We start from the raw sequence: 13,540 nt of genomic DNA on the forward strand, positions 1-13,540 counted from the left end.
CCTCTGTATTTCTCTACATAGATTCCAAGATATATTATGGTAACTTCAAGTTACAAATACAAGAGTACACCTTGAGAAACACTTATTCATGAATCCAGACAGATGAGGGTTTCAGACCAACTTCAAATAATCGAATAAAAATGGAATTCCAGACTAACTCAAATAAATCCAAACAGAGGAAGGTTTTGGACCAACACAATGCAACCGAATAGGAAGTGGTTCTTTAGACCAACTCAACGTAATCTAGACAGTGGTGGGTTCCTGATCCACTTAACGAAACAATCCCTAGGATTCGTATAACCTTCCAATGCAAATTAACCAAGCGGGACCATAGGCAAGCATCCAATAGTGTGGTCCCCTAATACGGATTAACTAGGCATAACTACCTATAGAACGATGTAACTAAGTAGGTAGTGACCCCCAATGCGTAACAATTCAGAGTCATGCATATATGAATATGGGTATCTTAATGAGGATTAACCAGGCATAACCATCCATGATATAATAGTATGGTTCCCCAATGTGATTAACTAAATAGGACTATTCCTATAATGCTTATGGTCCTTCAATGTGGATTAACTAAGCAGTTCCATAGGCATGCATCTAACAGTATAGTCCCCCAATGCAGATTAACCATGCATGACCACCTATGGAAACCACGCAATCAAGTAGACAGTTACCTATCAATGTAGATTAACTAGGTAGAGTCATCCATAGAATTCATATGGTCTTCTAATACGGTTTAACAGGTACGATCATCCATATACCACACTACTATTTGGCGCAGTCACACAATCACACATCACACATACATACCTCATACAAACCACTTCTTACATCAATCCGTATGAATCGCAAGTGTAAGCACACACACACTATTGGTTCAACGTAACAATAGATATCTAGTCGCATAGACATACAAGTTCTACAGGATAATTCTAACATGATTCCCAACCCATCTCCTCCTACTGGCATTCGCACATGTCATTAACTCATCTAGTAGCCCAATAAGCACGTAAATCTCGGTAAGGCGTCATTTACAGTTAAACCGAGGTGCACATGCCCTAGGATGAATTGTTAACCAAGATAGGCCCACTGGGCTCTACCAAGTCTCAAGTAATGCTAATTCTAGCATTTCAGAACGATTCGGGATATGTTAACCAAAATTCAACCCTCGATCAGCATGGTCATGACCGGTTGGTCAACAAGCCTACGTAACCCAATCAGGAAGATCCCCACAACGGATTTCATATTCGTGAATTCCTAAGAGACTCACATTAGTCACACGTCAACATACTATAATTTCATGACGATCCAACGATCGAATCTTTGCCTACCACAAAGATCAAGTGGATGCCCTTTGTGAAATTAGATTCAAACAATAAAATCTCATTGAATGGACCTAAAAATGAATTCAGGGCATCAATTTTATTCTAGGGAAACAAAGTCGGGTCACTGGTTGCGCGCTGCAGCACCAACATTCCAGCTCTAGCTAATTTGATTATGTCACACGTTTTATGTACAAAACGTTCTTATTTAACTAAGTCTTCAATATCCCAGCTCCACCAACAATAAAATGATAAAAATCATTGCAAAAATAAATAAAGGAAGCAGAATCAGACGGATAAATCCCATCAATGAGAAGTACTCCAGATCCAGCACACCATCCTTGACTTCAAAGGTTCTTCTGCAATATCCAAGTAAACAGATATTTGTGGCACTAATCTAAGTATAGTGATTAGCATAGTTATATATGTGGCCTCAAGACAACTTTATTTGCATTTTGGGAAAGTTGCCGAGGGATGAGAAATTTGATGTGTTTCTTTGATTGTTTGCCTTATGCTTGAGGGACTTTCAAAGTTTGTGGGCCTTTTATTCTAAATTATGAAAAATGCACTACAAGAACATTATCAATAAATTACTTCCTCATCTGATTGATACACTTTTTGTATATTTTCTGTTTGAAGAAGTATAATTTCTCTGATTTCCAAATAGGTAAATCTTACTTCCTCATCTGATTGATACACTTTTGGTATAATACATAATTTCAACAACTGGCTTTTATGCGTATTAATATATGCTGCATGTAAGAGCTACACGATACAGAGAGCCTAATCACGCTTTGGAAGGCAATGGAACCCACTTGCGGTATTCTGCAAGAGCCCACAGGGGGTAGATGTTTCTATAAGCTGCATAATGTAGCATACAATTCTTCATGAACACTCCAGTGATTTCCTGCCATACATGATTAGTGAATAGATGTTATAAAACGTTGCAAGTAAAATTTTGAGCATACGTATACGCAACCGATATGTTATTTTGTGTTTCATCCGTTTTACTAGTCAAGCTTGCAATGCAAGTAAGGTTGGGGAAATATTTTTATTTTGTTTGGAATGGATGTTAAGGATAGGGTAAGCAAGATACCTGCTGAGGAAAATCACCATTTTCCATCTGAGAGTTGATTATCAACTTTGCTGCACGATGAAGAGGTGCGGGGTCTCTTTCGGCCTGTCCTGCATAAATCAAACCCATCATAGCCCAAGCTGTGTGTACTAAATTTGATCGGTTTCCTTCAAGAGGAACGTACTCCTGTATCACCCACCACAGAGTGAAATATTTTTAGTCTAAGACAATGAGATTTAACTAAGAAACTTGGAGCTAGCTTCAAACATAATCCACCTCCCATATTTTACCTTTTTTGGACATGAAAGGTAGCTCTCTCCCCAACCACCGTTCTCTTTCTGGATTGCGAGTAGAAAATTAATAGCTTTGCGTATAACTGCACAGTTGTTGAAAGTCTTGCCAGCAGCTGTTAACCCTCCAAGAGCAAACCAGGTACCATATGTGAAGCAAACTCCCCAATTCCCGTACCTGTGCAAATGTTTCTTAACTAAGTTGTTTCTCAGCTATAGTTGTTAATCAAAGAAATCAAATTTTTGATTTAATAATATGATATTACCATGAACCATCTTCCATTTGTATATTTTCAAGGTACTGTGCAGCATTGGTAATAAATTGATCTATCTCTTTCTTCCTGTGGCCAGGGTACAACTTCTTAAACAAAACTAAAGCCTGAATTGCTGATGAAGTGCATTCAACATATTCATGCTCAACAACAATGTCCGCGAAGAATTCCGTGGGATTCAACATCTGGGGAGAAAAAAAGTAGTGAGAATATCCAGTAAGTATATACTAATTAATAATGCCTTAAAAGACTTTAGTTTCTTACACACCTAACTAAGTTCAACAACATTACTCCAATTCTTTAAAATTCTTACTTCTAACCATTCTGCTGCTCCAGCTGGTTCCCAGGCTGCTAAACCACCATTTTTACTCTACAATGAGTCATAAAATGAGATTTGTAATGAGTAGAGAGACCTGATAGACCTTGCAGTGAAGAACAAATGTCTTCAAACGCTACAAGTTTTTTAAGGTTTTTAAACTAAGGCAGCCATGCATTAGATCCAAAATTTGATTACGGCAGGGAAACAAAATGCAACTCGTACTCATATATATGACTGACTGACATAATAGTTGTACCTGCAGGGAAATTAGGACATTGACAGCATCGTATAACCGCTCAGGTTCCATTTTTTCACCAACCAGCTCCGGTGGCATCATCGATAAAAGCAGGCAACACTGTACAGGGGATTATGGTGAGAAAAATGGAAATAGCATTTAAGGTGGATAACTAAGTTGAAGTATTTGTTACCTTTAAACCCTCTGCAGTGCAATCAGAAACTTGCCATCCATGGTCTTGATCAGAGAAAGTCCACGATCCTTTGGAAATGTGGCGGTGCATGCTTTTGAAGTCACCCGATGGATTGTCCTTAACCTTTACAATTCGATTCCAAAACAGTCACTAGTTAGAACAAATTAATCGATGCACATATACATTTTACCAAAAATGAAAGTTCAGTTGACTATATAAAAAACGAACCTGGGATTTCTTGACGAAGTCATGTCCTCTAGCAATTGTGGGTGCTATTTCATCGGTTAGATTGGAAGCAAGCAAAGCTTGAATGGCAAAACCAGTATCCCACTGTTGACTGCCAAAACTCTGCACGTATTCAGAAAATGTATCAACTTATAATGTTTTCCAATAATTTAGAAGAGTAAACTTTTGCAACAGAGAAAAGGGTAAAGAACAAATCATCGTATCATATACTGTATTAACAAAATGTGTACTAACTTGCATCTTCATCCCATCCTCAGCAACCCATAAATAATCTGGTATCCTGGCAAGATGCTTTTTAAAATAATCACCATTTGGGTCTTCAGCCCAACAAGCCAGCATGCATAACACCTTTTCGACACATCCAATGGTAATGTATCTGCTGTTTTCATCTTCATAATGAATGTGCTTCATTGTTACTTCGAGAGCCCTTTTCCTGATCATCTTGTTAAATGGCCAGCGAGTAAGAAGAGGCTCCGTACATATGTACAGACTATCCCATAGAAAGTCCTGTATCCAAGGATGAGGGTAGTAGATGTCCTCCTGCATTCAAATTACCGCAATCAGTTTATGTACCTAAACAAGAAAAAAATTGACTAAGTAGCCATCTTGTTCAAGTTCAACCTACTTTAGCACAGTGATGACGCACTCCCTTCCAGTTAATTTCGTCATAAGGCTGAGCATAGAGTTCTTCCCTTAATTGTAGTATGAGAGGTGTGATTGGACCAACAAATCTTTTCCCATATAAGTATGACATAGGCATGTAAACCATCCTACAGTAGCACCACATTTTTGCTGCATTTGCATGATGTAGAAGAGATTAAAAAAGAAGACTATAGGTAAAGAGAGACTAATTAAACCTATCAACATGTGAAAGACTGAATTATTTGTACTAGTGGAGTCCGGAATTGTGCTAACCTGGATGCATGGGAAGAAATGAAGGTAGAATCCAAAACTCTGGGGGCATTGGGTTGCTTCCGGACCACTCAAACACACCAAGTATCTGCAAGAATCAACTGAGCAAGATTAATTAAAGGGGGAAACCCTCGTAAATAATAGTAGTGTTCTCAATGCCAAATATGACTCAATCACTCTTTAATAAACCGAAATAGTTAAGGTTATATAAGATTTTGGTCTGCCATCTGTAAAATCATATTTGACTTAATCTAGTTAAAAGGTGGGACTCCACCTTTAGAAGATATAAAGTAATAGTTAATTCTAAATTTCACTTCATCTTTCTCTACTGAACAAAAGCTAAAAGTTTAAATAATTATTTGATTATGTATGCATTAGATATATATGGTATAACTTACATTACTAGTTTGGAGTCAAATATGAATTTATAGCATTTTTCTTTTTCTTTTAGATTGCACACTAACAGAGGTAAATTTTAGTAAGGGGTCACCACTATTATAGAGTGTATCAACAATAAGGTTAATTTGGTTAATATTGATCCGCTATCATTAACAGCTATACATCTTTATATATTGTCGATATTGACCTGTTATCAATAACGAATAATCTCAAATAATTCGGTTATATATGGCATGTGTAAATTACCAATATGTTAGACAATTTGCTATAGTGATAGTGCTATTTAAGAACAACAGTTAACCAGGAGCCTAAGCAGTTTGTCTTAGTGCTGCAAATAGGCATACCGAAAGCCAAGTTTTACCCCATGAGGGGATGTGGGTAACACTGCCATGATCAAGAATCCACTTTCTAGCTCTTGCACAAGCATTGTCTTGGCCACCATCAGGTCCTTCTCCAAGAATACGCATACAAATGTAGCTGAGAGCTGTGCAGAACATGGTGCTGTGTCCTTCAATGTGTAATCCCCAACCACCATCTTGGTTCTGAATTACCCAAAACATTTATTCAGTATTTTTATTTATACAAGCGGGATTTTGGATGCAGAAATGAAAACTGTTGGCCAACTTAACTGCAACCCTTGTTAGTAGTTTAAGACAAATAAGCACATTGTGAAATTTTTTTAATTTTATCCAATTTGTGTGAAAAAATAACAAAATGTATATATATGTACCTGATGATAGTATATGTAACGCAGAATTTCTTTACGGTGTTCTGCATGGAATACAGTGTTAAGATGCCCTGTAATGTAAACACACATGACCTGCAAATTTTGGGTAAAAAATTGGAAGAAGCAATTAATAAAAACCCCAAATATTTGGAGTTAGGTAAAAACTCGAGAAAATATGTTATTTTTAAGCCCCAAAATGGGAACATGGGATTGCAAGTAAAATATTTTCATAGTCGGTTGCACATTTTTTTAAAGTTGACATTAGGTGTAAACTGTGTAGTCATAGAGAAACTTAGTAATTCCTCTCAAATTTTGAAAGTTGAAAGACTATATTTAGAGTAATGCTAGGGATATTAAATTCGTAGATAAAAGTTTGTAAATTAAATAACATGAAAATTGATCATTGGATTATGTTGATAAACGTCCTCATTTCTACTGGTGACACATCATTTAGTTTGCAAATTTTGTCTAGAAATTTAATCTCCCATATACATTGGGGTGATGCTAGAGAGATTATCTATTTAAACCATAAGACATAGTCGTTAAAGATTGGATTAGTACTGCTTATTTTCTTTTAGTAACACATAACATGATTTACAAATAGGTCTAAAAAGTTAATCTACCTAGCATTACTCATATACATTGGGTTCAAAACGTGACCTCGTAAACTTTAAGAAGCTGGTGTCAATTTATCCATTAATATAAGTAGGGCATTGCGTGGGTATATAACATGATAGTAAATGGTGACAATGTTAAATACTGACCAAAGGAGGAAGGAAAAACAACGGGCCGGCATTTTCGGCAGGCCAATGGCCATCGCTAGCCTGCAACGCTGAAAAGAAGTGGACAGACCTTCTCAATGAAGCTGTGGCCTTTTCATGTGTGATTTCCTCTCCATCCTCGACTTTAACTGGGGGAATTGTTTGTTTGAAGTTATTCTCCTTTAGGAACTGCCGATAAGTGAACAGATAATTAAGTGCGATACTAATGAGAGGATTGAAGTTATGATTAAACAAATTTATGATGATGATATTATAATTAATTAAATTTAAATAAACCATAAAGATTTATTGGTGATGCCCATCATATAGGAAAATGAAAACTTTGCACAAGAAACAAGACAGACAAAAAATCTGATTTTTTATATCTCTACTAATTAATAAAACACTCATTGTCAACCAAAATCTTATGAAATTACCAATTTAACCATCTAATTAAAACATAACATGAATAAGAAATATGGGGTAAAAATGTAATTTCACACAACCAAATTTTGCTGTTTTTTTTTTCAAAACCTCACCTACATGTAATCCTAACATATCTCTAATTAAAAAATAAATAAAAATATAAAGATATAAATAAAATAAAAAAACTTCTCGTTCCCACATTCTATATCACTCTCTTTCTCTCTCCTTCTATTTCAAAAAAATAAAAAATAAAAAATTTTCTCACACACTTTGTGTGTATCCATATCACAAGAGTCAATTTTAAGTGAATAAGAATATTACTAATCCTAGTATTAAGTGGTAAGAGGAAAATCAATTAAAATAAAGATGTTATTCGTACTTCACAAATATCAATCGCACTCCTTCATAAAACCAAGGAAGAAAATATACTTCGGTAAGTGCAAGATAACATATGTAGAATGCTAATATGTTTATACAAAAAAAAAAAATTAAGGTGGAAAAATTAAACTAATTAAAAGTTCGAATGCCATGATGGATACCATTAATCAACTGAGTAACAAATGAGTAAACCTTTTGCAACAACTCCCAAAATAATAAGTCTAACGGTGACTACTCTTTCTTAAGTAATATTTTCTCTCCTCCTCAAATTATTTCACTTTAAAAATAAAAATAAAAGTCCAATACAAACAGATTATGAGAAATGAAATTACTCCCCATAGATCAAAAGTTAAAACTTAAAAGGGTCCAACGCTATTCACATTGTCTCCTCTCTATGCATTTTTAAGTGAAGGATATTGTTTGGGTCTTTGGGTGGTTAGAGTATGTTATGGTGCATTCAAGGAACACGCGAGCATCATGCTAGCTTGTTATGGAACTTGTGGATTTTATATACACACGTCATATGCTATATTGGGCTTCCTCATTTTATCTTCTTAGCTTCATTGCATGTCATTCATGACAGAGAATATTTTATGGGTGCACTTGTTCACTTGTAGTTAACGCATTTTTTACATACAAACTTCATTATTAGAATTACGTTTATTCACTTTATATTCTAAAAATCAATTAAGTTAGAGAACATTTAGTCGCTCATACGCATCAAATGAATGGATGATCGATAAATTATTACCAAGATCGTTGATTATGTTTGATATATATAAATGACTAAATAATTTCCAAATTGATTGATTTTCTATAAATATGATCTTTAAATAATGTGGAAAAGTAAAATAATGTCTTTGATTATTGTATGGTGCGTTAATAATAAGTGGGTGGATAATAGGCAAGTGGACACAAGTATTCATTGCTTCTAATAAATAACTACATCGGTGAAACCCAGTAACTAGAACTCACATTCATTAGAAAAATGGTTTACCATTTACGTTGCGTAAACTAATTGACGACATAAGTTTGGACGAACTAAAGCATACCTGCATTCGCCATAGGAAGTCACCACTGGGCTTAACCTGATAGCGGTTATTGTAGAAATGAAGACGAGCTTCTTCCACCTCAGCTCGCTCTTCAGTAGTTCCTGCTTCAGGATCAAACTCAAATATCTGCCTTCCCACGAAGTTGTTTGTGCTGTAGATGTATGGATCATTGCCACCATCTGCAACCTTAAGCTTCCACATTCTTCAATATTCTTTATTTCTTTCTTCTTATCAAGCACCTGTTGCATGCATGCAATCTATAAGTCACAATATATATATTTATATCATCACTTTAAGGGGAGAGAGAGAGACAGAGAGACCTGTGTATAGAAACTTAACTATGTTTTTAATGGACGAATATATAAATGATCACCTTCCCTTGTGTATATATAGTATATAGATCGGAACATTAAAAAATATATACCCAGCAATTTTTATTAATGTTTTACCTAGGTATACAAGGTAAGTCAATGAGTGAGTTCAATGCAACACGGCAACCGGAAATTATTGAGCATATAGTCATTGAAGGCTGCGGATCTGTTTCTTGCCAATTTGGTCCTTCCTTTCTTTTTGCTTGATCTGTCATTAATAACCATGTCAACTGGCATTTTGTCGATATTCAGTCGAGTTTAAGTCGCATAAAAGGCTGCAACACCTCGATCCACACTCATATAGATAAGAATGCATGCGGTAGAACTTTATTACTATCAATCATGCCAATTAACAGCCATACCCAGGGACGGCCGCCCAGGCTCAGTGCTGTCAGGGCGACCGTTTGGGGTTCAAAATAATTGGGAGCATCAAAATTATTAGAGTGATATATTTATATATGTTTTCATAAGACTATAAATCTATAAAATTTGGTTCAATGACAAAGAAATTGAACTAGAATTGGTGGTTTTGTTGTTTGAAATTAATGAAGAGGTATTGGGTTCAAAACACATGTGTGCTTATTTATTTTTCAATTTTTACAAATTTCTTTTCATCATAAGAGTATAAATATATAAAATTTGACTAAATGATCAAGAAGTTTAATTAAAAGCAACGATTTTTGTTATTTAAAATTAACGAGAGGTCCTATGTTCGAAATGCTAAGTGCATGTTTATTATTTTCAATTTTTACGAATTTTTGTTTGGTTGTTAATTTATTTTTAATTAGTAGCTAGTAGCTATGTAGATTGTTATTTTTAAACATTTGTTCCAATTCAAGTCTAATCTTCAACAAAAAGTCATGTGTTGACCAAATTTGCAAATAATATGACGTGTCATTAAAAAAATTTATTTAGTACCCATTTATTACTTATACATATTAATTAAAGACTAAAAAACATCATTATTTTTTTAGTCTCATATTGACAAGGTTCCGTGTTTATAAATTATTAAGTTTGAAGTACTTTTCTAATTATAATTTTATCAATGTCTTACGTGTGAAAACAAATAATTTTCTTATATAAAGTGAGGGCACATTTTTTGGCATCACCCTAGGCCTCAAAAATCTCTAGACTGGCCCTGGCCATACCTCAAAGCTTCCGAGAGATTTTTCAATGTGTCCAGAGAGCAGCAAGGTATATGTCATTACACAATTAGGGGGAAGTTTTAGTTTTTTTATTTTTCCAAGTGCCCTTCCACTTGTATGATGACATATGAAGTATGTATTCGTATTTCGGATACACTAAAAAATCTCTCCAGAACTTCAACCTCCACTATGCGTTTCAAGGAGAAATTTTTTATTGTGACCGGAACACGAAAGGTACATCACGTGTTTTTATATAAGTGGTGAGAAATTTTATTTTTTAAGCTATTAACATTTTAAAACACATATCCCACCATTTATATAGTGACACGTGATGTACCACCCCGTGTACCAGTCACACTGAAAAATTTCTCTGTTACAAGTACCAACCATTATTATCTTGGAAGAAGAAAATGATAAGTGCTTTCATTCTACCAACCATTATTATCTTGGAAGAAGAAAATGATAAGTGCTTTCATTCTACCAACCATTATTATCTTGGAAGAAAATGATAAGTGCTTTCATTAATTCTATGAAAATCACTTAGTGCTTGTAATCATGTTCATATTATGTACACATTATTGCTCATTGCATTTGGGGCTTAATGATGTTACACATTATTTTCTCAGAGACCACTAGTCATCGGGCTCCTGAACCCTCATAAAACAGTTCTCCACGGTGGGTCTTTTATGTTGGATGAGTTACACAATACAGTCAGTGAAATTCGGGGTTTGGGTGGCAATGGAAGTCGATTGCGGTATTCTGCAAGGGAAAAGGAATCCACTACCCTTGCCGGATCCTTTTCCTAGGGATTTCATGATCGTAATCGTTCATCGTGCATCGTGTGGTTAGAAATCATTTCAAAATTTAAAATATAAATAGTACCTAACGAAAACTAACCACGCGATGTACAATGAACGATTACAATCACGGAATCTCTAGGATCTCTAAAAAAAGGATCCGGCGAGAATCATTTTCCTTCTGAGCCCACAGTGGGTAGATATTTTTGGGCAGCGAGCAAAGCAGGGGCATCAGAGGAAGGATGGAGACGCAGTCTGTGCCTCATAGGTGAGGAGCTGGCTAACGCAGATCAGCAAAAGGTGGGTGTTGTTCTAGGATAGCACCAAACCAATTGAAAGCCAACTCAAACTAACCCACAGGATATATATTAAATGAAATACAAGAACAAAAATAGAAAAGACACCAAGATTTAAATAGATTCTTCGACAGTTAGTGTAACTAGAGTAAGTCCTCGGAGCAGTAAGAGCTCACCTAATAATCCACTATCAATCAAATAGGAGTGTTTAAAAAGTGTTGGTATAGTGTCAATAATATATCAAAAGAAACATTTTTCTCAATAACCTTTTGGACATATTGTTGGATATAAGTCAACAATCTGTGATAATTTATATATGCTAATAAATAATAAATGCAATAGAAACTAACAAAATATAAACTAGAATATGAATTATAAAACAGACAACTTGAAGATCGAGGCTTGCGTACCGCAATGTCCTTGAAACAGAAATTTCGTCCCTACTCTGTGCTTGTAGTTCTACGGACGTCTGCTTCACCAGGATTCAACGATCAAGTTAAAATTCCATCACCGGAAAATTTAACTTCTGGCGAATTCAGTGTGGTTCTCTCAGTAAGAAGGTTTATGAATGTAGAAGATGAAATTTATTATTTCTGTGATCTAAATGCTATGCAGATGTATGTATATATAGCAGATAGATGCCTGTTTGCAACAGGTATGAGAATGGGGTGTGACTGTTGGGAGACATCTCTTCAGAAGGGTGCTTTGCTCTGTGTTCAGAAAGAACTCTCAGACTTCATCTGAAAGGATGAGTATTTTCATAAAAAATAATTAATTAATTAAATTCGAATTTAATTAAAAAATAATTAAGTAAATCCGAAAAATAATTAATTAAATAATTTACTTATTAGAGCCCAAGAGCCCAAGGCCCATCTTTTGACAATTAAATATATATTAATTATAATTAATTACCAATTAATTAGTACACCCCAAAGCCCAACCTCAAGGGTGAGCCCAATTTTAGTCTCCAGGCCTATTACTCCAATCACTTTCTTTAAAGGACAAAACCTTATAAAGTGATAAAATCTTTTGGGAATGGCCAATGTGGGACAAGGAAATTTCTACTCAAACTACTCAAATTTCCAACACATATTTTTATAATGCAGTTCATGGTTGAAGTGACAACCGCTTATATTTCTATCATGCAGCTCATAATTCATGATTGATGTCAATAATATTTTGTTATATTTGTATGGACATATTTTTATAATGCAGTTCACGATTGAAGTGGAAATTGACCACCGCTTATATTTCTATCTCCAGCTCATAATTCATGATTGATGTTAATAATATTTTGTTATATTTGTAAGACTTTTTTTAATTTATTATTAGTAAAGGAAGAGAGTGGATTCGAAATTATTACAATAATTTAGGAGATAAAGAATTTTGAACCGACTATAATGCATGTGTAAAAATTCAACATCCTAACCATTAAAATATCAAATTACATGCATATTTGTATGACTTTGAGTATCCGCCCAAATTATTGAAATGGACTACCACTTTGTTAATTAATGCAGTTCATGATGGCTTGGAAAGTGTTGGTTTCGTGATTTGTATGCTCTCTATTTTAAATTAAATTTTATCAGAAAATGCTACGACTTCTGTTAAGAGCTCTTTATTTCTGTTACGCGTTACGACCCAGGTCTAAAATATCGATATTATTTCGATATTTTCATCGAAATTTTCGTGTTTTTAGACTACCGATATTTCCGATATCATCGATATTTTAGACCTTGATAGGAACTCTATGTGGTACTAAGTCACTCATGTATCTTACCATGCAATGTATAAAGTGTAAAATATTGTACTAATTCATTATATATAAATGATTATGGTGTGTTTAAATTTCTTTCATTAATTACTACATATTTTCTACACTCACAATATTTGCCAGCTCGCTATATAATCAACTTAAATCAGTTAAATCCAGCATGCAATGCATTTCCTTCTATTTTTTTGTGATAAACTAATAGATAATTGACTAAATAAACATCCTGCAAAGTTTCAATAAAAATTTCCATGTTTTTCTTACAATTTCCGTGGTTTTTATTCAATTTTTATCGATATTGATAATATCCTGATATTTCCATCGAAATTTTCGTGTTTTTGGACTACCGATATTTCTGATATCATCGATATTTTAGACATTGATTACGACCATATGTAAGCTCGTGTAGCAAGTGATAAATGTTTTAATTATTATTTTAAATTCAACTAGCAGAGAGCACATATTTTGTGTGTATAAACAATTTCTCTTAATAAGTGCATATTTTTTTTTAATATTACATAATTAGTGTTTTGTCCTCTTTATGTAA

The 13,540-nt window shown here is 34.4% G+C and overlaps 1 protein-coding gene and 1 long non-coding RNA gene across 5 annotated transcripts in view; one reads left to right on the top strand and one right to left on the bottom strand.

Annotated features, from left to right (window-relative positions):
* LOC126582898 (uncharacterized) overlaps positions 1-2,528 on the top strand; it is a 53,152-nt gene extending 50,624 nt beyond the window's left edge. The window contains exon 2 of the long non-coding RNA XR_007609619.1: positions 2,365-2,528. This is a non-coding gene — a long non-coding RNA (uncharacterized LOC126582898). The remainder of the gene's footprint in view (positions 1-2,364) is intronic.
* On the bottom strand, positions 1,898-9,009 carry LOC126582885 (beta-amyrin synthase). 4 transcript variants are annotated; one of them, XM_050247117.1, is made up of 16 exons: positions 8,934-9,007; positions 8,614-8,852; positions 6,761-6,946; positions 6,000-6,089; positions 5,614-5,811; positions 4,874-4,958; positions 4,584-4,750; positions 4,193-4,498; positions 3,941-4,060; positions 3,713-3,835; positions 3,541-3,639; positions 3,279-3,335; positions 2,960-3,150; positions 2,694-2,871; positions 2,425-2,589; positions 1,898-2,235 (listed from the first exon to the last, which is right to left on the bottom strand). In XM_050247117.1, the coding sequence occupies exons 2-16, from the start codon at positions 8,812-8,814 to the stop codon at positions 2,116-2,118; spliced, it is 2,286 nt and encodes a 761-aa protein (XP_050103074.1). In that variant the 5' UTR covers positions 8,815-8,852; positions 8,934-9,007; the 3' UTR covers positions 1,898-2,115. The 4 variants fall into 4 exon arrangements, with proteins under 4 accessions (XP_050103074.1, XP_050103075.1, XP_050103076.1 ...); XM_050247118.1 differs by having other exon boundaries at positions 8,953-8,974; XM_050247119.1 differs by lacking the exon at positions 6,761-6,946 and having other exon boundaries at positions 8,934-9,008.
* Between the last annotated feature and the right edge of the window lie 4,531 nt (positions 9,010-13,540).

The sequence above is a fragment of the Malus sylvestris genome, chromosome 9 (genome assembly GCF_916048215.2).
Source record: "Malus sylvestris chromosome 9, drMalSylv7.2, whole genome shotgun sequence".
Taxonomy (NCBI): Eukaryota; Viridiplantae; Streptophyta; class Magnoliopsida; order Rosales; family Rosaceae; genus Malus; species Malus sylvestris.

What these genes read in the sequence shown, in the direction of transcription:
- LOC126582885 (XM_050247117.1), bottom strand. Translation starts at nt 8,814, where the DNA reads ATGTGGAAGCTTAAGGTTGCAGATGGTGGCAATGATCCATACATCTAC. An exon ending in GTTACATATACTATCATCAG is followed by an intron (nt 5,812 to 5,999) that starts GTACATATATAT and finishes TGGGTAATTCAG; the next exon opens with AACCAAGATGGTGGTTGGGG. An exon ending in ATTTCTTCCCATGCATCCAG is followed by an intron (nt 4,751 to 4,873) that starts GTTAGCACAATT and finishes ATGCAAATGCAG; the next exon opens with CAAAAATGTGGTGCTACTGT.